Raw genomic sequence first — 23,328 nt, 5'->3', positions numbered from 1 at the left:
TCAGTACTGTGTGTCAGTGCTGTGCTGAGCAGCCTTGACCTCATTTTGACAGACAGCTGTCACATGGCACAAGTGAAAGGTAAAACCTATTTCTGGATGTTTGGTCACTGGTGTGTGGACTCTGAAAATGGAATGTATGTGTGCCCACATCAGCTCACGTTTCACAGCTACTCTGTGGCCTTTTACTTTCCTTGTTTACCTGGGTCTTAATGGACACCTAGGAGAGAGTCTGTATTTCCTCTTCTACCCTTACATTCAAACTCTTCAACCTCAGCTTTGGCAGTAGTCATCACTAAGTTATACTGCATCTGAATCTGGATAGACCTGGGCCTGTTTTCTATTCTCATTTTAAACATTCTGGTTATTACCATTATGGTTTCTGGATTTGATGACCATGCCTTTCCCCTCTGCATAAGGAAAGTGAGAGGTTGCTGCAAGTCAGAGCTTCCCAACCATTAGAGATGTGGCTGCTACAGCCAGCCCTCCAGCCACTAGGCAGGTAGATGGGTACAGGGCAGCCGGAGACCCTCTTTGTTATCACAGTGTGCCGTGGATGTGTAAATCATATCGCATTGTGTGGGCCATGATATGAAAAATGTAGTGAAGCCCCCTTTAAGGGAGTATTAGGGTGATTGGTGATTGATCCTGTCTACTCCAGGGTGCCACTAAAAATGAATCATGACCAGAGGCTGAAACTGGTGACTTTGCCAAAGAGGAAAGTCCAGCCAACTTCAAGGCCCACAGTGATACTCCAGAAGCCTGCATGGGTCAGGTAGAGGCAGAAGAACAAAAAATCCTCCATGTCTAAGAGGAATTCTACTACCCTCGTATTTATTTATATACAGTACTTATGCAGGCTAAAGCCTTATTTTATATGTTACACTATCACAGTGTTTTCCATGTCAGAGGACTTTCGCATGTAATCTTACCTTATTCTTTGTGGCAGGTAGGATAGTTATGTCATCTTAGAGGACTCAAAAGTTAAGTGCTAGAACCAGGGTGCAGAATTTAGGTCCAGTGTCTCCTAGCCCAGTGCCCATTGTCCTACAAGGCATAAATTCTCATCTTTATTGTTTTATTTCAAAATGGTTTTCTCATAGAAGGAGAAAAGACAGCCAAAAGTAAAAGTATTTCTTTCTTAATCTCAGAAAAGAACTTTTATCCTTTCACAGTAGTCTATTGTGATGACATTTGTGTTAATTAAATGCTCAAATGGGTTCTGGATGAGATGATTCATTAATAGAAGATCACACACATCACAGACCACACTGACAATAGTGAGAAGCTTTAGCTTACCCAGTGGTCAGAACCTGGTTGTGATAACAGGACCTAGAAGCAAGGTGTATGGTTAAAAATAATTTTCTTGTTTCCTTGCATAGCCAGTGTCTCTGAGGTATGTCTCCACAAATTAAATGCTGCAGGCATGTCAGGAAAACAAAAAAGAAACAGCTTATTGCTTGCAAAATTGTATAGACCAGCTACAGAAGGATTCATGATCAAATTTGAATAAGCTAATTTGTAAATTTGATTAATTTTTTTCTAGCCTTGAAACCTGAATTCTTTAAAAGCTTTCCTCAAAGCCCTCATTTTAATGTATCTGCTGCTGAAGCAAACACTCAAAGCCCTCATTTTAATGCTATGCTAATTTTAAATGTTTAGAAGTGACTTCATCACATTTGACTTAAATTCTGCTGAAATGCTTAGATGTTTTGCTTCCTAAAGTGACTGTAACAGAAGAAAGTATGAAAAATTGTACTTCACCTGACTTAAATCTTTCTTCCGGTTTCTTTCTTTTGATAGGCATTCTTTTCCTATAATCTCTCTGAGAACTAAGAATGACCAGATTCAGAGTGATTTAGAGGTTCCAAAAATAGCAGTGTTTTCTGAGTTGTTGAAAATAAAAAACCAAAATTTTTTTTCTTCAGTTATCTGTTTACAGTTTCCTTTTCCTACATAGGCACACTTGTTTCACCAGCTTAAACTCTCAGATACAAGCAATATTATTAATTCACTGACTTGTATACTGCTACTGAAAGTGTACTGTGTGAAAATGGTAAGGTGAGGGCGCTGGAGAGTTAGGGGAAGAGCGGGGACGAACTGCAGTAAAAAGGTGAGCATTATTCCTTAGATCTCTGAAGAATTCGGAGAGTCACACATTTTGTACAAAAACATGTTGGACAAAAAGCAAATAATTTTCATTTTCTTATTTGTACTATAGGTGATTGTTATACCAATGAAGGAAATTATGGCTCTTGGCTATAAGCCATTTTGCTGGGGTGGAACCGAGTGGCTTAGCAGTTTGATGTTTAGTTCTTTGTTTTTCTTTTTTACAGCTTTATTGAGATATAATTCACATACCATAGTATATTCAGAGAACTGTGCATCTGTTGTCACAGTTTCAGAACATTTTCATTATCCCAGAAAGAAACACCACACCCCTTCGTCGTCTCATCCCAACCTCTGAGCAAACACTAATCCACTTTAAGTTTCTGTAGATTTATTTATTCTGGATTTTTCATATAAATGGAATCATATTATGTGGCCCTTTGGGACTGCTTTTTAATTAGCATAAGATTTTCAAGATTCATCCATGTTGTTATACATGTCAGTGTGTCTTATTGCCAAGTAATATTCTGTTATATGGATATACCACATTGTGTTTATTCACTCATCAGTTGATGAACATTTTTTTCCCACTTTTTAACTATTATAAATAATGCTACTGTGACCATTCACCTGCATGTTTTTGTGTGGACATGTTTTCATTTTTCTTGTTTATGTACCCAGGAGGAAATGCAGGATCCTCTGTAACTCTGTGTTTAGCTTTTGGCAGAACTTCTCAACGAGTTTCCAAAGTAACAGCACCATTTTACACTCCCACCAACAGTTTATGAGAGTTGAATTTATCCACATCTTCACTGGCACTTTTTATGTCTTCTTTATTAAAGCCATCTTGATGAGTATAAAGTGGTATTTAATGGTTTTGATTTGCATTTCCCTCATGGCTAATGATGTTGAACATTTTTTTATATGCTTATTGGACATTTGTATATCTTCTTTACAGAACTGTCCATTCAGATCCTTTGCCCATTTTAAAATTGGCTTATTAATCTTTATTTAATTGTGACAATTCAATAGTTCTTTATATATAAATCCCCTAATAAATATATGATTTGCAAAAATTTTCTTGAATTCTATGGGTTTTCTTTATGCTTTCTTAATAGTGCCCTTTGAAGCATAGAAGTTTTTAATCCTGACACAAATGTCCAGTTTATCTATTCTTTCTCTTTTGTTCTTGTGCTTTTGGTGTCATATCTAAGAAACCATTGCCTAATCCAAGGTCACAACTGTTTCTTCTAAATTTTTTTTAATTTTTTTTAAAATTTATTTATGATAGAGAGAGAGAGAGAGAGAGAGAGAGAGAGAGAGAGAGAGAGAGGCAGAGACACAGGCAGAGGGAGAAGCAGGCTCCATGCACCGGGAGCCCGATATGGGATTCGATCCCGGGTCTCCAGGATCGCGCCCTGGGCCAAAGGCAGGCGCCAAACCGCTGCGCCACCCAGGGATCCCTAAATTTTTTTTTTTTTTTTGTAATTTCAGCTCTTACTTTTAGATCTTTGATTCATTTTGAGTTAATTTTTATATATGGTTTGAGATAGGGGTCCAGCCTAATCCTTTTGCATGTGGATATCCAGGTTTCCCTGCACCATTTGTTGGCAGGTAATTAACTTTAATCATCTGATGTTTACCCTGCAGTTCAAAGTGGTACATGTCGGGACACCTGGGTGGCTCAGCGGTTGGGCATCTGCCATCAGCTCAGGGCGTAATCCTGGAATTTCGGGATCGAGTCCCATGTCGGTTCCCAGTAGGGAGCCTGCTTCTCCCTCTGCCTATGTCTCTGCCTTCTCTCTGTGTCTCTCATGAATAGATAAATAAAATCTTTAAAAAACAAAGCGGTAAATGTCAACCCTGTGTCAGATATAGTTGGCAGTGTACAAGTCTGACTCTTCACCATTCAGTTCCATAGCAAATGCTTACATTTTCTTAATGACAGCATTCCAGCAAGCCCCTTAAAGGTTTGTTTGTTTTTCTGTGTGTATGTTTGGGGATAGTGAAATAGATATGGAGGATAGTGGATTTTAAAATTCACACAGAACCTTCATTTATTGAGTACACAGTTTGTGCCAGGCATTGTAAGAGGCTTTGGGAATGCAGAGAGGCCTGCTACAGAGCAGAATTTCAGTAAATAGTGGTTGAAGAACTGGAAGAAGTTGGAAAGAACTACAGTTCCTACTCTCTAGAAAGGGACAGAAAGAGAAATAATATAACATGAAATTCTGTAACAAAGGCGTAATATGTGAAGGAAGATGGAAACACAGGGAATTGAGCATATATTGAATCCAGCTGATTAAGAAAGTGGAAAGCAGTTTGCAGGTTAGCTGGTGATATTGCTGCAGTTCTGCTATGATTGAAATATTTTTAAGAAATGAATTATAAGCACCTGGTTCTTATTTTCAATTATGGTCTCTATTTTACTTTTTGGCAGAATAGGTTTTGTTTTGCCTTTATTGCTGAATATAACTGCAAAAGAGACAACTTAGAAAATCAAAGATCTAATGACTTTTTTCTATTCATGTTAGACTTCTGTAATAAATTACTGTTAGTAAAAACACAGCCGTCTTTAAAACAATCACATTTATTCCCTTTTACAACTTCTTCCAAGTTCCTCTTTCTCTTTCCCAATTTGGAGGTGGAGGAATAAATAAATGCTACTTCATGGTTTGTTTTTGTTTTGTTTTGTTTTGTTTTAGCTCATATAAAATTCGTGTTTAGTTTTTGGGGTCTTGAAGACTAGGGAAGTGGTACAGTATCAAAAAAATCATTCCCAAAAGATTAATGCAGTTGATTTTTTAACCTAATATATAGTTTGTCAGTTTAGAAAAAAAAATTATCAGGGCGCCTGGGTAGCTCTGTCAGTTACATGTTGGACTTTTGATTTCATCTCAGGTCATGGTCTCAGGATTGTGAGATCGATCCCCGCTTTGGGCTCTCTCTCCTCCTTCTGCCCCTCCGCCTTCTCCTTTCCTCCCTCCTCTCTCCCTCTCTCCCTCCCTCCTCTTAAAAAAAGAAAAAACAGATTACCTTTTTAAAAATATCCTGCTTCAGAATGGCATCCAGTATTTGTGAGGTCATTTAGATATGAATATCAAACGTGGGCATTCTGAAAAATCATGCTGTACGTTGTGATTTTTAAGCTAACAACAAGAAAAAGGACTGCTTTAAACCTACCCTCTGTTCTCTGTGAGGCAAAAAAATCTTAGTTTTTCCTGTCCTTGAACAACTTAAATTTGTTTGTGCTAGTATAGGCATAGTCACAACTTGCCCTGACAAGCTTGCAGGGTATCTATTTGTAGATGAATCAATAGTCTCTTTCTATTTCCATGTATTGTATTTCACACAGTTGTTTTAAACAAAAAAGAAAATCTAAGTCCTTATTGCCTGAGAACAGATTCTTTGATAGATAAGTGAATTTGTTTTGGAATCACCATTGGCCCTCTGTTTTACTATACTTTGGGAGCAAAAGAAAGAGATCTGTGTATTTTTAGTGAATTGACACCTAAATGTAGTTATTAAGCTCCTATTATATTGGAGCTTATCTATTCTTATGTTTCATGGGTTTTTTTTTAGAAAGAGAGTGAGCTAGGGGGAGGACTAGAGGCAGGAGGCAGGCAGAGAATCTTCAACAGACTCCACACCCAGCATGGAGCCCAACACAGGGCTTGATCTCACAACCCTGAGTCATGACCTGAGCTGAAATCAAAAGCCAGATACTTAACCCTGAGCCACTCAGGTGCCCCCAAGACTTTTAATTATTTATAAGAGGAATGAATCCTGTGAATCTTAAATTGGCATATATAATGCTTATTTCCTTGTATTGTATATCCAGGATAAATCTTTGGTGGACATTTAACATGAGGATATCAAAAATAGAAGGGACCTAAGATACAGTCTAGTCCACATTTTCTGATTTTCTAGATTAGGAAATGAAACCTGAGACAAGTGACTGAATTGCTTTGGGTTGCATATCTCATTAGTGATGAGGGAGTCTCATTATAAATAGTCGGGTCTCAAATAAAAATAATATTCTTGCTGTAGTTTGATTACATTCTCTTGCATATGAATCCACTGGATGAGGTGGATACACTCTGCATTTGAGAACTCATACATCTGCTAATATTATAACTAAGAAAACACAGTCTAATTAATTACTATGTATGTCAGTGGTCCTCTACATTAGGTGTCCACGAAAAACTTCTATTTTAAAAGCACTTTTGTTTTATTTCTTTTTTAAAAAAAAACATATATTATTGGTTCAGAGGTAGAGGTCAGTGATTCATAGGGTCTTGTATGATCCCCACTGCTTGTTACATCAGATGCCTCCCTTAATGTCCATCCCCCCAGTGTCCCCATCCCCACATCCACCTCCCCTCCAACAACCCTCAGTTTGTTTCCTATAATTAAGAGTCTTTTATGGTTTCATCATAAGGGAAGAGAGGAAAAAATAAAACCAGACAAAATCAGAAAGAGAGACAACCCATTAAAGCCCTTTTATAGGGCAGCCTGGGTGGCTCAGCGGTTAAGCGCCGCCTTCAGCCCAGCCCGAGTCCCATATCGGGCTTCCTGCATGGAGCCTGCTTCTCCCTCTGCCTGCGTCTCTGCCTCTCTCTGTGTGTCTCTCATGAATAAATAAATAAAATCTTTTTTTTTTAAACCCTTTTACAGAAGAAAATTTGTCACCCTTATTTGATTATTCATTCTCATATTTAACAGCCATCATAGGAAAATTTTCTTATGTCAGAAGATTTCAAATTTGGGGTCCATGAATCTCTAAGGAATCCATGTTATGCAGGTCTCTGACCCCTTGAAATTATGTGCACAATTTAATTCACAGCTTTTGTAAATTTTTTCAGGGAACCACTAACCAAGATCAACCTGTTTTCTCAGTCTACAGGCTAGCAGCATTTTCTTTTTGTGTTGTCTTCCTTGGAAGACACTTTTCTATCCTCCATATTACTCTGCATTCATTTGTAGATTATTTCTCCCTCCAAATGAAGAACTTCAGATCATTTTAGCTTTTCTCACAGAGTCTTCTTCCCCCAACATTTTAAGTCATATTTATGGGTGTCTTTTGAACACTTTCTGAGTCCTTTGTAAACCTGAAAGGCAAGGAGCTCCAAATTAGAAATCTTGTCTGATGAAGATTCCTTGAGGAGCTTGGGCCTGCTGACCATGGTGTCAGAGGGTTAGGGGCCACGGAAGCAAGATTGGTAAGATAGATCCAGGAATGTCGGTTCCCACTAAGGAAGATTAGGGAGACCTGGTCTAGGTCAAAACTCTAAGGGTAAGGAGCCCAGGTAAAGCTTAAAGGATTGGGCGCATTTCACACTTCAAAGCATAGAAAATAGATGCTGAATAAAGAAAGGAAGTCAGGAGGATTGGGGGCAGCAATCTAGCCCAGACCGGAAGGTGAAACGGAATCCTCAGAAATGTGCATGTGAACAAATAGCCACTTTTCTTAGTAAAATCAACCTTTTATTCTTGAGACTCTTCATGTGGGGATAGGCCACTGAACCTCGCAATACAGACACTTGTGTCCCAGATTTTCCTTCTCCCTGCCACCTCTACGAGCACACTAGCCTCAGAATGGTGGCTTCAGGAAAGTTATGTTCCAGCAAGATGTGAGTAATGGAAACAGTGGGATCGGCTGACAAGCTGGAGGTTATAATGTAGGTTATCAAAATCACAGATTTTTTTGGGAATCTGTTGAAAACTGTGGGCTTCCTCTCCAGAAGGTAGGCACTAAATACATATCATGTAAACAAGGAAATGATACAATTTAGCCTTCCCTGAAACTAGTTCCTGGTTAATAATAACTCCTGATTGAGAAATATGGTATTCTAGATTTCTTACCCCTTGGTTTCCTGTCTTTTATTCATGGTTTATGTAATTGTTTCAGTTGCTGTCTAAGCTATACTAAGGAGGTTTAGACATATAGTTTCCATATGTGAGTCAAAATATTAATGGGAGGAACAGCAATACTGAGGCATGATGATGCTGGTGACAGGAACTGTGGAGAGGTCCTGAGGACATGGCAAATTTGGGTGGATATGGATTATACCAAAGCCGTCCAGTATCCCTTTCTCACTGGATTATTCTTCCTCTGTTCCTATGCCAGGATCTAGGTTTTATTTTACCAGCTAAGAAACAGTTCCTTTATGAATAGTGTAATGAGGGACTAACACTGAGCCAGTTAGTTTTCTATGGTTCCTCCTAGAGCAGCACCCGGTTCCCAGGATAGCTGGGAACTTCTTTCCAGCCATAGGTAAGACCTGTGGCCAGGAAAGGGTGAGAAAGGAGCGGGAAGAGTGGCCACAGCCTGAACTTCACTCATGGCTGTTGATGAGTATATTGGTAATTTTACTCATCCATACCCAGGGGCAGGCCCGCTGACTCTACCTAGAATTATTAAATATGTAAGATTGAATTTAGAGAGTGATTATCTGGATAATCTAAGTTAAGCAAATCCTCATTTACCAAAAATTGTAGGTCCTCTGAAACAGAGTACTTGAATTATCCTGAATTATCCAGTTAATCCTATGTTTATATACCACTTGGAAAAGAAAAAAACTGGTCTTTTTTTTAAGTTACAGCCAAAAAAAAAAAAATCTGTTTGGAAGAAGGGATCCAAATGTGTAAATACTTAAGCTTAAAGGTCTATTAAATGTGTTTTGCTTTAACTGGTTTCTTTTCTTTCTTTTTTTTTTTTTTTTTTCACCTCCCTTCTTTACTTGATCTCTTCAAATCCTGACTTTCCTTGATGCCCAATTGGGGCCTGTCCTGCCTATGAAAGAGAGACAGTAGAACTACGCAGATGACATTTTATAGTGTAAATGAGGTACTCCAGCCCTGCCTTTAGCAGAGGGACTGGAACACAATAAGCAATATATCTGTTAGCTACAGTTGATGATAATGGTTGTGATAATGCTTTTCCCAAATACTCTGATCAACATTTAACCTCCTTATTCTCTGTCCATATAAAATATTTAAAGCCTATACTACTATTTGACACTTAATATTCTAGTTTAGATGTTATTATTTTATCTCTACAGTGAGATTACAAACTCTTTGAGAGACAAAGATTAGTAATACAAAACTTGCTGAATTGGTTTGAAAGTTGGCATTTACTGGCTTTACAAGTCACGTGGTCTTCATTTGGATTTTTTTTTTTTGTCTCAACAGAAGATGAAAACACTAGCAGAAAGGAGGAGGAGTGCCCCATCTCTTATCCTGGATAAAGCCCTGCAAAAAAGGCCCAGTACCAAGTAAGTGAATAGCTTTGTATTACACAGTTGGAATACGCTGTTTATCTGTGTGTGTGAGGGGTTTTTTTGTTTTTATATCAGCACCAAAATTTTCTGTTTAATAATAGAAAATATGACTTCTGTTCTGATGTTACTTAATAAGGTCTGTATTTTATGTGAATCATAAAGCCTGATCTGTATGGTCACTTGCTTTTAAACTGATTCAAAAATCTCATATCACTTAGTACACAAATGTACATGCTCCACATATTGCTAAACTTTATTTATAAAAACAAGTAACAATCAGAATAGTAAAAGATGAGCTATTTTAACCACCATATGTCTTGGTTATGCACAAACTTTAGCTTGTTTTTTATCATAAAGTGATACCTATGTTGGCATGAGGCAAATTTTTACCAATTTTAGGTATGAAGAAAGATAAACAAATTGAGATTATAAAAATGGAATGCTGATTTCTTAAATGCATTATTAAATTAATTAATAAAGGGCAGCCCCAGTGGCCCAGCGGTTTAGCGCCGCCTTTGGCCCAGGGTGTGATCCTGAAGACCCAGAATCGAGTCCCACGTCGAGCTCCACGTCGGGCTCCCTGAATGGAGCCTGCTTCTCCCTCTGCCTGTGTCTCTGCCTCTCTCTCTCTCTCTCTCTCTCTCTCTCTCTGTCATGAATAAATAAATAAAATCTTTTTTAAAAATTAATTAATGGGGATCCCTGGGTGGCGCAGCGGTTTAGCGCCTACCTTTGGCCCAGGGCACGATCCTGGAGACCCAGGATCGAATTCCACGTCGGGCTCCCAGTACATGGAGCCTGCTTCTCCCTCTGCCTATGTCTCTCCCTCTCTCTCTCTCTCTCTCTCTGTGTGTGTGACTATCATAAATAAATAAAAATTTAAAAAAATTAATTAATGAACTAATCAGCAGAATTTGAAGTGTAAAAACAGGCTAACTCACTATGTAAATGACCATTTCACCTACTACTGAGACTAAATACCATTTCAATAGATATTTTATGCAAATCTTTCATAATATGTAGAAATTGAATGAATATTCAGTCATTAAGTTATGCATTAATTTTTAACTGGCATTTTAACCAGGACGAGTTTTTATCTTTAAAGGAACCCTGTGATGATTTTGCTCTAATCTGTGTATCTTTCTATATAAAGTGAAGTCCTTATCACCTTTACTTACAGTGAGGGCATATCTAATATTCCTATGAATGATGTGCTAATTTAACATAAAATTTGTGTGAAGGCATGTGGTTTTTTTTTCAGTGCCAAAAATAAATTATAGAGCCAACCCTCAATTAGTGAAACTTTCAACACTCTGGTTGCTCTCTTAATAGCAACATGTTCTCAGGTCAGGCACCCCCAACCTGTTCCTAGAAGACACATGCTTAGGCATTGGGTAGAACAGGAAATGTAAATTACTTTTAATAGACGCCTAAGCAAAACTTATTTAGGAAGATACCCTTCTTCCAAATGAATAATACATTTCTGTGCCATATATAAATGACTTTTGGATTATTTACATTAATGTATCTTTGTGTTTGTAGAAAAAAGAGAATGGTAACATTTTCACAATTTGACCTTGATTACCTAGAAAACTCAGGAGTATTTTTCAGGGGAGGTAGTAAGAGGAGGCAGAATTTTTAGTATAACTGTATATATGGATATATTACCTATGTAAAAAATAGCTTTATTTACTTTTTAAAAAACAGTTTTAGGTATAATTTCTTACTGGATGTTTCTGGGATAGACATGCCCTAGGCTTTTCAATGATAAGTAGTCCTTATATCAGAGAATCTTAGGCCCAAGATGAGGGGTCTGGTGGCCCACTTACTCCCTAAGCTGGTGTGAGAATCTGTGATACTATGCATGCAGATACTTAAAGTTCATGAAGACCAGTGGGTCTCAATGGAGTAGTACTGACTTCTAGAGGGCATTTCGGAATTTTGTGCAGCATTTGAGTTTATCTCACTGATTCAGTGAGCAGTGGCCAGAGATGGTAGGCATCAGATAATGCTCAGGGCACCCTGCACATCAGAGAATTGTGGCATATCTACATGGCTTTGAGTGTCCTGTGCCTGGATGTTTGTGAAGGAGGCTAAAAAAACTTGGTATGATTATCTCTGCCTATAACCTAACTCTGTCTTATATACAAAGTATTTTTGTATACTTTTATTTTAATAAACACTAAATTCCCCAAATATGCCGCCAGCATGCATATCAAAAGATAATTTCTATTGTTTGGGACTGTTTCAGAAAATCTCAATAAAATGTCTTTACTTCATTTTCCTGTACTTGTGTGTTACAATTTCTTACCATCCAACTTCTCTTAAATTTAAATACATGAATTTTAAGTAGTGTAAGCATCTGACTATTTCATTGTCTTTTAGTATAGTTATTACTTTTATTTCATTTTCCTTTGTATTACTTTTGATACTTTTGAAATTCAGTTAAATATCTATGAATTTCAGGGTAGAAAAGGAGGAATGGAAATCAATACATATGTGTAGGCATTAGTATCCCAAGGGGTGAATTGGGTCGAATAGTGTGTGGAGAAGGATGGTAGAGGAAGCACCAGATCAGTGACACTGGCAACACTTGCCCACCTTACCGGGATCGTGGTGAGGTAGACAACCAGTGTGATAATATACAGCCATGTCCTTCCTATTCTTGCCGTCTTATCCCCTCTGCAGTAATTAGTGCTTACAGTAGAGCCAGTTCCACAAATTTCTGCCTCAGAAATAATGAAATATGGTGGACTTGTGTCAAAATAACCACAGGAAAAAGGTATATTTAAGTTGAAGGTTGTGTATATTTTAATTTTCAATTTATTTCTTATGAGTTTCTCCAGATCAGTAAAGTGAGTACCTGTGGTGTGGAACTAGTGCTTTTAGTGTGTATAGTGTTGGGCACTTAATGTGTACAAGGTATTTATAGGTAATTTAATCTCCAGATTGGAAAGAACCATGAAGGTCATCTAGCCTGGTGGTCTCTAGAACTTCCTGGTTAGTGACCTGCAGTGGAATCCAGGCAGCTGCATAATTGTCAGAAACTCTTCATGGTCGATTCTAATGCCCTCTTGGTGGAGAACCACTCTGGCAAGCTACAAAAGAATCCTTTTCTTAAAAGAATGCTAAGCCACCTGAATGGCTTAGTCAATTAAGTGTCAGACTCTTGGGCAGCCTGGGTGGCTCAGTGGTTTAGCTCTGCCTTCAGCCCAGAGCGTGGTCCTGGAGACCCACATCAGGCTCCCTGCATGGAGCCTGCTTCTCCCTCTGCCTGTGTCTCTGCCCCTCTCCTGAGTCTCTTATGAATGAATGAATGAATAAAATCTTTAAAACAAAAAAAAAAGGGTCAGACTCTTGATTTCAGCTCAGGTCATGATCTCAGGATTGTGAGATCGAGCCCCATGTTAGGCTTCATGCTCAACACCGTGTCTGCTGGAGGTTCTGTCTCTCCTCCTCCCTCTCTGCCTCCCCACTGCCTTACACGTGTGCTTATGCACATGTGCTCTCTTCCTCTGTCTCTAAAATAAGTATCTATCTTAAAAAAAAAAAAAGAATTTTTCTTTGCTTCACAATCAGTTGCACCCAGGAAACATGAAAAACTTCTAAAGGCCAAGCTGTGATAGCACATTGTTTCAGGTAGAACTTTGTACAATAAAATTCTAGTACCTAAAAAGAATCTTTACTATTTCTTTACATGTAATATGATGGGAACTAACCTGTAAAAGAAACAGAATACTTTAGCACTTCATATTTCTTGAATTAAATACACAGTTATCATAGCATTGCATATTTCTTGAATTGTACCCTTACTTGATTTTGACTTTGTGACAGAATGTCACTGTTTCTGCTGTGGCTTCCTGGTAAGGTGTTGCTTAGTAATTAATGATGATAAAGTTTTTGTCCAACATTTAGCAAACATCCCCAAACAAGAGATTTAAAAGAATCCCTTCATTTAACAGCTGTTGCACCTCAATTTTTATTGAATTTAATGAACAAGAGCTTTAATTTAAAAGAGAGGGAAGACTTAGGTTAATTGGTGAGTTAACTGTATGTGTCAAACAGTTTTATCTCTAGTGTTCTTGGATCAGCTCCTACAGTACCTAACGAGAGGTGGTTTATAGATTTTAACTTTTCTTTTTTGTACATGGATACCATTCAGATGAGCTAGAGGTGATTTCTCTAAGCAATTATTTTAGCGTGTGTTGTAGCAGATGCCAAGCCTTCACACTAAGATTAGTGGTTTTCCAACGTGGCTGCATTCAGCTGTATTGACTCTCAAACACAACAGCGTTCAGTTATGTGTTAAGGACAACACCACCTCATGTAGTAGTTGTCCTCGTGGTGAGACTCAGGGCACCTAATTAGAGGGCTTAGTTTCCTTGATTGTGAAATGAGAGCGTCAAAATTATTATCTGATAAAACCCTTCTACCTCTAGTTCAGTGGTTACATAATTATGATTTGAGAAATTCAATCAATCAAAAGACTTCCTTTTGCATACTCTAAATTCTAATCATTCTTAACCACTTGCCATTTCCGAAGTACATTCTGCTCTCCCCTTGGCTCAGATGTCACTTCCTTCAGGCACTCCTCTAACCTATCATAGATAACATCCATGCTTCTGGAGCTTTTCACTGTACGCGCTCATCCCACTGCATTGGTCTCACCATTTATGTCCTGTTGTCTTGAATGCCCTTGCCATTTATTGATAAAGTAATGTTTTGTACATTTCTGGTGTTATTTGTTGGATAAATTGGTGAGTGAACAAGTGACTCCATTTCCAAACCAAAACAGAAACTTAGTAAATTTGTACAGGTTAGTAATTTCGTAAGTTTCTGCCTTTCCTGCCCTCCTTTAGATAGCCAACACATGAGAGACTTGCCCTAATCATCAGTATTATTGGTGAAATTCTGGCTAGAAGAAAGGCAGATTGCTTTTGACAAAGTGATTCTGAGTTATTGTTAGGAAGTTATTTCATGCAGCAAAATAACCCACAAATTCATGTATATAATCTGGAAATACTACACATATATTGGCATTCTCATGGTATTTCTTCATTGTTTACTCAGGGATAGATTCAAGTCATACAGACTTTCCCTCCAGAAATTCTCTTGTTTTGATAGGTACTCAGCCCACCTTGTAGAAGTTGCACAAAAATGTGCCCACTTTTGTTATAAATTACAATCTGTTAACACTTTTAAGTTGATATTGACCTGTTTCCATCCCATGTCCAAATTAACTTATTGCATATGTACTTTTTGCAGGACTTCATGCTAGGGACTTTATCTAGGTTACTTTTCAATCTCTGCTTACTGCTACTGAGAGGAAAGGCAGCCCGCCAGGGAAGTGTTGAGTACTATAGGAAGTGCTTGAGCTCTAACTGCATTCACATGCCAGCTGTCCATCCTGACTTTCTATGTGACCTTGGAAAAATCACCTCATCTCTGAGTCCAGTGTTTTCCTCTGTAAAATATGAATCTAATGCTTGTATCATGAAATATGAAGTATGAAAATTCTTAGATTCGTTGCTTCTTTCACTTAGATGTATTTCATTTCCAAGCTTTAAACCTCCTGACTCATCTAGCAAAATCAAGTTTGTTAATGAAAAGCTCCTACTTTATACATAGCATTGTATAACCAGAAGCAAATCATTGAGCCTATCTCATTGAATAGTGGAAATTGAGTCAAAGACTTACCCTAGGTCATATAATTGATTATAGCCTTAGAGATGGGACTGCAAACACAGGCCTCTGGTTTGGATGGTATATTATTCAAACCAAAGTCCTATGATATACTAAGAGCATAGATTCTGGAGCCAGATTGCCAGGTTTGAAATCCTGATACTGGTCCTTACTAGCTGTATGATGTTGGGTAAGTCTTTAAACCAGGGTTAATAACCTATCTCATAAGATTGTAAGGAAGACAAATGGGTCTTATATATGTAAATTCCTTACTGTAATTACCAGCACATAATCCGTACTCTATGTGTGAAGACTATTATTATTATTACCAGTAGTAGTAGTATCAATAGTAACAGTAGAAATAGGACACAGAATCCTCATAAAAAGACTCTTTGAGGGCCACCACAGGTTAGAAATAAAGTGGATGAAAGTTGCAGTCTAGAAGCCAGCTGGATTCTAATATTAAATTCATTTTAGCAAGACAATTATATTTCTAGGTCTAGCCTGATGCAAGATTAGCTCAGAACACCTTGGACTTACTCTTGGTAGACCCTTACAACTGTTGAGGTCTCCCTAGGCCGAAGTTCGAAGTATACTTAGAATGACTCTGGGAAATAAGGTCCAGAGACACAGAGATTTGACCTGGTTTGCTTGGCCTCTCCAGACGAAGAGTCTAGGAAATCTGTATGTGCCAAATCTATGAATCAAAATGAGACACATATAGAATTAGCCAGTTTGGGGTAAGGATGCTAGGATGAGAGAGCCACATCAGAAGGTGTTGGAGAACTAGGACAGCAGCTGTTTGCTGACTGCTTCTGGTTCCTTTTGGTCAGTTCACTCCTGTTGTGCCTAACTGCACACACACACACACACACACACACACACACACACTAACATTGCCTTACTTAGGCTATCCCACATGTGTTGTACAAATTTCACATTACCCCATTTCCTTTTTTCTCTGTTAGCATTGTAATTTTAATACTCATCTAAATGAAAACACATCGTCCTTTCATATGCAAGGAGTACATTTATACTCTGGAATAGTTTACTGGGGATTGTGGTCAAATCTACTTTCACAACAGAATGAAAAACCACCTCCACCTGTGATTGTTGAGTGTGAACTTTCCAGATAGAGTTAACTGGAATGAAGTGAATGACCTCATAAAAGCCATTCTCATACTGAAGAATCTAATAAGATAGTCATGGCAACAGTTTGATATAATTTAAAGGAAAGATCAGTCTAAAAGAGAAGTTACTAGGGGTACCTGGGTGGCTCAGTGGTTGAGCATCTGCTTTTGGCTCAGGTGGTGATCCCGGGGTCCTGGGATCGAGTCCTGCGTCAGGCTCCTCACAAGGAGCCTGCTTCTCCTTCTGCCTATGTCTCTGCCTCTCTCTCTGTGTCTCTTATGAATAAACATAAGATTTTTTTAAAAAAGGTAATAATAGACTTTCTTTTGGAATTCTGTAAGCCTATCATATCTAGATACAGTTCCTTGGTATAAGACTTTGAAATAAAATTTTGAATTTGAGAGGAATTTTTAAAACATCAACACCTTTTCAAAATCACAATAAACTATATAGACGTGTTATCTTAGGAAAAAACCCATGCCAAGTACTAGTCATTGTGCTGCCTTGCACTGAATGCCAGTTGGTTCTGCACAAAGCCTGTTCCTACAGTTTGGGACAATGTGTTTGTAGGTCTTAATTGAGAGACCCATAGATAATTGAAGGTGTGTGAGCAGAAGAATACACAGTAGAAATTTGACACATGAAGATTGCCAACAGCCTGCAAGGTCCCTCTTTCCTTGTGAGGAACATTTCCCAAAGCTGTAAAATTTGGCTGTAAAGGAAAGAGACAGCTATTGCTTTAAAAGGTGGCAAAGTTGGCAAATTTTTACCAAAATGGAATTTGTTGCTTTGTTAAGCAAAAGGCTCTCCAGACCCAAAGATGACCTTAATCTTGTCAAACTACTTTTCATATTCTTTAAAAATGATCAAATGCGGGCAGCCTGGGTGGCTCAGCGGTTTAGTGCCGCCTTCAGCCCAGGGCGTGATCCTGGAGACCTGGGATCAAGTCCCATGTCGGGCTCCCTGCATGGAGCCTGCTTCTCCCTCTGCCTTTGTCTCTGCCCCTCTCTCTCTCGCTTTCTCTCTCTCTCTGTCTCTCATGAATAAATAAGTAAAATCTTTAAAAAAAATGATCAAATGCATCTGTTCCAGGGTATTGTGCTGATTCTATGACATAATGCTGGGAGGACTCATTAGAAGATTGTGTTAAGTCTCTCCACATTCTAGTGGGCTTTGACAGAGTCAAATTAATTTTTGCACTTGCAGAACAGTGCATGCATTTAATTTCCTCTTTCCAACTATGGCCTCGCATTTGCTAATTGCAGTTATGATTCAATTTATCTTTCATACTGGCACCAGGAAGGCAGTACTGCCTTAGTGAATGCTTCCCCCACTCCTCACCCCTCCCCATAGGCTGAGCCACATCCTGAGACATCCATACCATACTAGGCTAGGTTCTGCCTCCCCCTGTGCAGCTGGAAACCTAGAATTTCTCAGAGGAGCTTTAGAGTTCCATAATTGACTTCCATCAGAACCCAGAAAAAAAGAACTTCGGAGGGTGGCAGAAGAAAACCGTATTTGACAGTTGTGGCTAAGAAAGTGCGGGCCCTGCTGCCATCTTCCCTGGTAGCCTCTAGGCCAATTTCTTACCAGGAGAAAGAATTTCGACAAGTTCCTTAACCCATTAAGGCATCACTTTCCTCATCTATAAAATGAGGATAACCTCGTAGGGGATTCAGAGAGTTGATACTATAAAATATCTGGCACACTAAGTATTACATACGTTTTTTTCCTGCTCTGCCCTGTCTCTTAGTATATAACTTCTTAGTGCTCCATGTATAAGACTCATTTTCTCACCTTGACTGTCTGCTTTTTGAGTGAAGGGACCGTGTTTTCTGCTCTTCACATCTACATGTTCAGTGCTGGGTATGGAATGATAGTCTGTAATATTAGCTGAGCTGAATGAGTGATTCCTTCCTTCCCCAGCTAAGTAGGGCAGCTCCCAGTTGGAGTGGAAAGAAGGGTAAGTGTCCACTACTGCCTGAGAAAGTAATGCAGCCAGCGTCAGGAAACCACAAAAAGAAATACCAATTTTGGAGTGACCAACTGTTTGATGTATGTGATGTAATGCTCACATGTTTACCATATCATCTGCACTGTGAGTCACTGCCATTGGTCCTCTGATGTAGAGCCCCTGGTGTACTGAGAAGACACAGAGAGTGGAGTCTGGTTCCTGCTCTATCACTTGGTAGAGTCCAAGTATGACCTTGGTAGAGTCACCTAGCCTTTCTGCAGCTAGAACTGTTTCTTCATCTGACTGTGGTAGGGAGAGGGGAAAGTGAGATTGACTCAGTGTCTTTTATGTGCTTCCTCCACCAACGCCCAACTCCACAGTTTTGTTTCTTTATGCTAATTGTAGCTTTGTCACATGGAGAACAGAAAATAGTATGAATGCACCTTGCAAACCTTTTTATCACAGCTCTTACACACCTAGGAGTGTGTTGGTCACACTACTGAGAACTACATATCCCTTCTGTCCTTTTTAATTGCAAAGGTCAAGCATTTACTTATGTGGGATCTTTGGTCTAAGATCTTTATTGTTATAATGTTTTGGTAGCCAGCCTCCATAATGGCCCTAGTGATCCCCATCTCCTGGTATTCACACTCTTGTCTGATGCCCTCCCACATTGTATCAGAATTGATCTGTGTAACCAGTAGAATATTGCAAAAATTATGGTATATCACTTTTAAGATGAGATTATAAACATACGAACTTCTGTCTTAATTGCTTTCACACTCTCTCTGATCACTTGCTCTGTGGGAAACCATGCCCTGAGCAATTCTGTAGAGGGGCCTATAGAGGAACTGAAGCCTCCCAACTGACAGCCATATGAGTGAGACTGGAATTGGATTTCCCAACCCCAGTCAAATTTTTAGAGATTGCAGCCCCAGCCTCATGGCAACCTCGTAAGCTATCTGAGCCAGACCCAGCGAGCTAAGCCACTCCCTGGTTCCTTGACCATTAGAAACTGTGAGATAATAAATGTTTGTTTTAAGCTGCTATGTTTGGGGTAACCTATTATGCCGCAATAGATAACCAGTAGTCATCTAGTTTATGAAACTAGATTTCTAGATTGTTTCTCCCATGTACCTTTTATGTATTCTTAAAGCTAAAGGTAGAAAGATGGAAACAGATACTATTTCTGTTTATAAATGAAAATGCTCATTTTCCAGACCATGTAATTTGTTTGAAAAGGGACCGATGACATTCTTTCTTTAAATAGCTTTGTTGAGGTACAGTTCATACCATATAATTCATCCATTTAAAGTATACAATTTAGTTGTTTTTAATATATTCACAGAATTGTGCAGCTATTAATTACCAGTCTTTTTTTAAGATTGATTGATTGATTGATTTATGATGAGAGAGAGAGAGAGAGAGAGAGAGAGAGAGAGAGAGAGAGAGAACGTGCAAAAGTGATGAGAGGAACAGGGGAGAGGGAGAGAGAATCTGAACCGCAGGGAGCCTGACATGGACTCCATTCCACAACTGTAAGATGATGACCTGAGCTGAAACCAAGAGTTAGATGCTTAACCAACTGAGCCACGCAGGCGTGCCCCCTGTTACCACAGACTTAAAGCATTCTCATTCCTTCTAGAAGGAAACCCATAACCATTAGTTGTCCCTCCTCTTCATCTCCCATGTCCTTTCTTACCATCTCTAGTCCTAAGGAACCACTCATCTCTTTTCTGTTCCTATAACTTTGCCTCTTGTGGACATTTCATATAAATGCAGTCATGCATATGTGGTCTTTTTTGACTAGCTTCTTCCAGGTAGTGTAACATTTTCAGGGTTTATCCATGTTGCACCTGGTATCAGTAGTTCATTACTTCTAATTGTGAAATATTCCATTAGATGGATAGATACACCACATTTTGTTTATTTGCTCATCAGTTGATGGGCATTGGGGTATTTTCTACTTTTCAGATACTATGAATAATGCTGCTGTGAAAATTCACATACAAGTTTTTGTGTGGACGTATGTTTCATTTCTCTTGTATATATACCTAGGGTGGAATTGTTGGGTCCTGTGATAACTCTGTTTTTAGCTTTTTAAGGAACTGCCAGACTTTTCTAGTGCAGCTGCACCATTGTACACTCCCACCAGCAACATGTAAGGGCTCTGCTTTTTCCATACCCATATCAACTCTTGTTGTTTTCTGGCTTTTTGACTGTAGTTCTCTCAGCCAGCTCAAAGAGGCACTTCTTCCTGGTTCTCATTTGCATTTCCCTTATGATTGTTGAACATCTTTTCATGTGTTTACTTGCCATTTGTATCTTTTTGGGGAAATGTTCTATTTAAAACTTAAAGCATTTTCAATTGGGTTGTCTTTTAATTAATGAATTGTTAGAATTCTTTATGTATTGCCAAACAGTATGATTAATTTTATGTGCATGTATACAAAGCAGAGCTCAGTATTGTGGCACTAATTTGAAGCTTCTGAGGCCCCCAAAGCACTTGAGCCTGAAACATCTGGATAATTGAAAGCCAACCAAGCTTCAGTTGTCCACTTCATTTTATACTTACATACCTTTGTTTTGGATTGCTTTCTTTTTTCTTCATTGAAACTTACTTTCTGTTTTTGGGAAAAAATAATTTCTACAAGCATAGTCCTTTGGCAGATTGCTATGATGCATACTCTTACAAATTAACTTTTAGAGATTTAATAATCTTAACTTTTTTAATAATTATGGTTTTCTGGAATATGTATTTTCTTGTTTGTTCTTCAAAAACATAGAAAGTTATATATTTGCGTTTTAGAAAATCTGAAAAATTCAGGGAGGTAAAAACGAAATTTTGGCCTGTATTCATGGCTATCCATCTTGAGACCTTTTTCTGTCATTTGGCTTCAAAGTTTATGTACATAATTTTATCACTGAATCATCAGCATGATCATAGATGATGTTGTGTATGGTCCCTACTTAACTGTATGTGTCATATATAAAATGTCATGTTGAAAATAAATAAAATTCTATGGATTTGCTTTAACTTCTAACATGAAGTAGGGAGTTAAGGAATAAATATGCTAAGCTTTTGGAAATTGTAACAACATTTATGTTTTATTTCTGACATCTCAGCTTTTTCCTACAAAAATGTTCTCATTTATTCAAAGACTGCCCACCATGAGGGAGGCACTCCTACTAAATAAGTTTTTCCAGGGGTGCCTGGGTGGTTCAGTCGGTTGGTTAAGTGGCCACCTTCAGCTGAGGTCATGATCTCAGGGTCTTGAAATTGAGTCCCACATCTCAGGCTCCCTGCTGAGCAGGGAGTCTGCTTCTCCCTCTTCCTCTGCCCCTCCCCCCTGTTTATACATGCATATGTATGCTCTCTCTCAAATAAATAAATAAAATCTTTTAAAAAACTAGAGTTTTTCCATACTAATCTTCAAGGAGCTCATAATCAAGTAGATAAGGAAAAACTGTCAAACAAATTACTTTAATAGACTATAATAAAAAAAAAAGAAAAAAAAAGAAAAAAAATAGACAATAAGTGCTATATAATGAAGGTAGAAATAAAAGAACAAAGCAACTGCCTTAGGCCTTGAGAGAAAGCATCCTAGAGGTAATACTGTTTTATCCTGGGGTTTGATGGATGAGTGGGAGTGTCTTAACAGAGGGAACAGTGATATAATGTTCTACTAATTAGAATGTAAATTAGAGCTCAAAGTTTGTAGAAAAGAGTGACAGGTGACAAAGACCATATTGGGAATGGCCTTTGTCAGGCTGAGGACTTTGGATTTCTAGGTAATATAGCAATAATCTAAGAAAATCAGAGTTAAAGATGTGATTTAATTTTTGTTTTTGAAAGACAGCTCTATCAAAGAATTGATTGGAAGAGAGATGGTTGAGGCAGGTAGACTGTTTAGGAGATAGATGAAAATAATAAGGCAAATGGTAATGAAGAGGTTATATGATAAAGGAGTGAAATTTAGAGAGTGAGAATCAGACTTGTATACAAGGGAGTGGAAGGACCTAAGAATGAAGTTTCTAGCTTTTGAAGACTGGATAAATATGGTGACACTAACAGATTGGCTAATTGGGCACATCTTCAACATCAATTATAATGGTATAGGACAAGTGTTAGTGTTAGCAGTACTAATAAAAGCTATAATTTAAATTGAATGTTTACCATTTACCAGATTCCTCATTAAGTATTTTCTGTGTATGTTATTAAGTGACTTTCTCATTTTACAGTAAAGATACTTAATCTTAGAAATTGAAAATGATTTAGCTTAAGCCTCACAGCTATTAATAAGTAAAGGAGTGGAAATTTAAATTTGTTCTCTATGATGTTACAATTTGTGACCTTACCCAACATATTGTACTGCCTTAGTAAAATCATTTCAATTTTGAGAATTTCCTATCTCATAAGATAAAGAACATTTCTAGAAGCTAGATTTATGAAACTTCATTGTTACTATTATAATTTCTTTGTGGCCATTACGTTCTGTCTATTGTAGTTCCATACGAATAGATGAGAGATCACCTTAAATGAAAAAGATAGAATGGCTCTGAAATGATTCTGCTTTTATCTCCATCTCAAAGAAGCTAAAATTTCCTGTAAATGACATTGTTTAATGTAATTATTTACTTGACTGTAGGTATTTTCTAGTATAAAGTAAGAAAGTTGAAATGTTATATATTGCATTTTATATTACTTGGGTTTGTTTTCACTTTTTATTGTAATTTTTGATGTCAGTATCTAAGTTTCTGGCCTCTATATGACTGTGTTATATATGATTTCTAACTTTTCTTTATGACTTGTTACATAGTCAAATTTTTATAAGGAAGACCTATATGTGGAAAAGTATGTTACTAGTTATGTAAATCATTAGTCTCTTTCTAATATTTTATTCCCTTGTTCTGCCGCTCATTAAGAGAGCCGTGTAAGTTCACTGTGGTCTCACTTCAGTTGTGGACATGTAAATTTCTCCTTGTTATTCTATTAGTTTCTTGCTTTATATGTTTTAAACCTCTATTAGATATATAAAACTTAAGATAGTTAAATCTTTTATCAAGTATAAATATTTTTCTTTTGTCCTATTTATTTCTTTTGTCTGTCTCCTTTGGCTCAGCAGAATATGTTTGAGTTTCATCTGTATTACATATATCAGACGTTTGTTC

The 23,328-nt window shown here is 37.9% G+C and overlaps 1 protein-coding gene across 1 annotated transcript in view; it reads left to right on the top strand.

The window, feature by feature from the left end:
- The window catches only part of ARHGAP20 (Rho GTPase activating protein 20), a 134,720-nt gene that overhangs the window by 9,879 nt on the left and 101,513 nt on the right, over positions 1-23,328 (top strand). Inside the window, 1 exon segment of the mRNA XM_055306426.1 lies at positions 9,301-9,383. Coding sequence (XP_055162401.1) covers positions 9,301-9,383 — 83 coding nt within the window.

Source organism: Nyctereutes procyonoides, unplaced genomic scaffold, assembly GCF_905146905.1.
Source record: "Nyctereutes procyonoides isolate TBG_1078 unplaced genomic scaffold, NYPRO_anot_genome, whole genome shotgun sequence".
In the NCBI taxonomy this organism is placed as follows: domain Eukaryota; kingdom Metazoa; phylum Chordata; class Mammalia; order Carnivora; family Canidae; genus Nyctereutes; species Nyctereutes procyonoides.
Note: the sequence above shows the minus strand (reverse complement) of the source record. Positions and strands in the feature narration are given on the sequence as shown.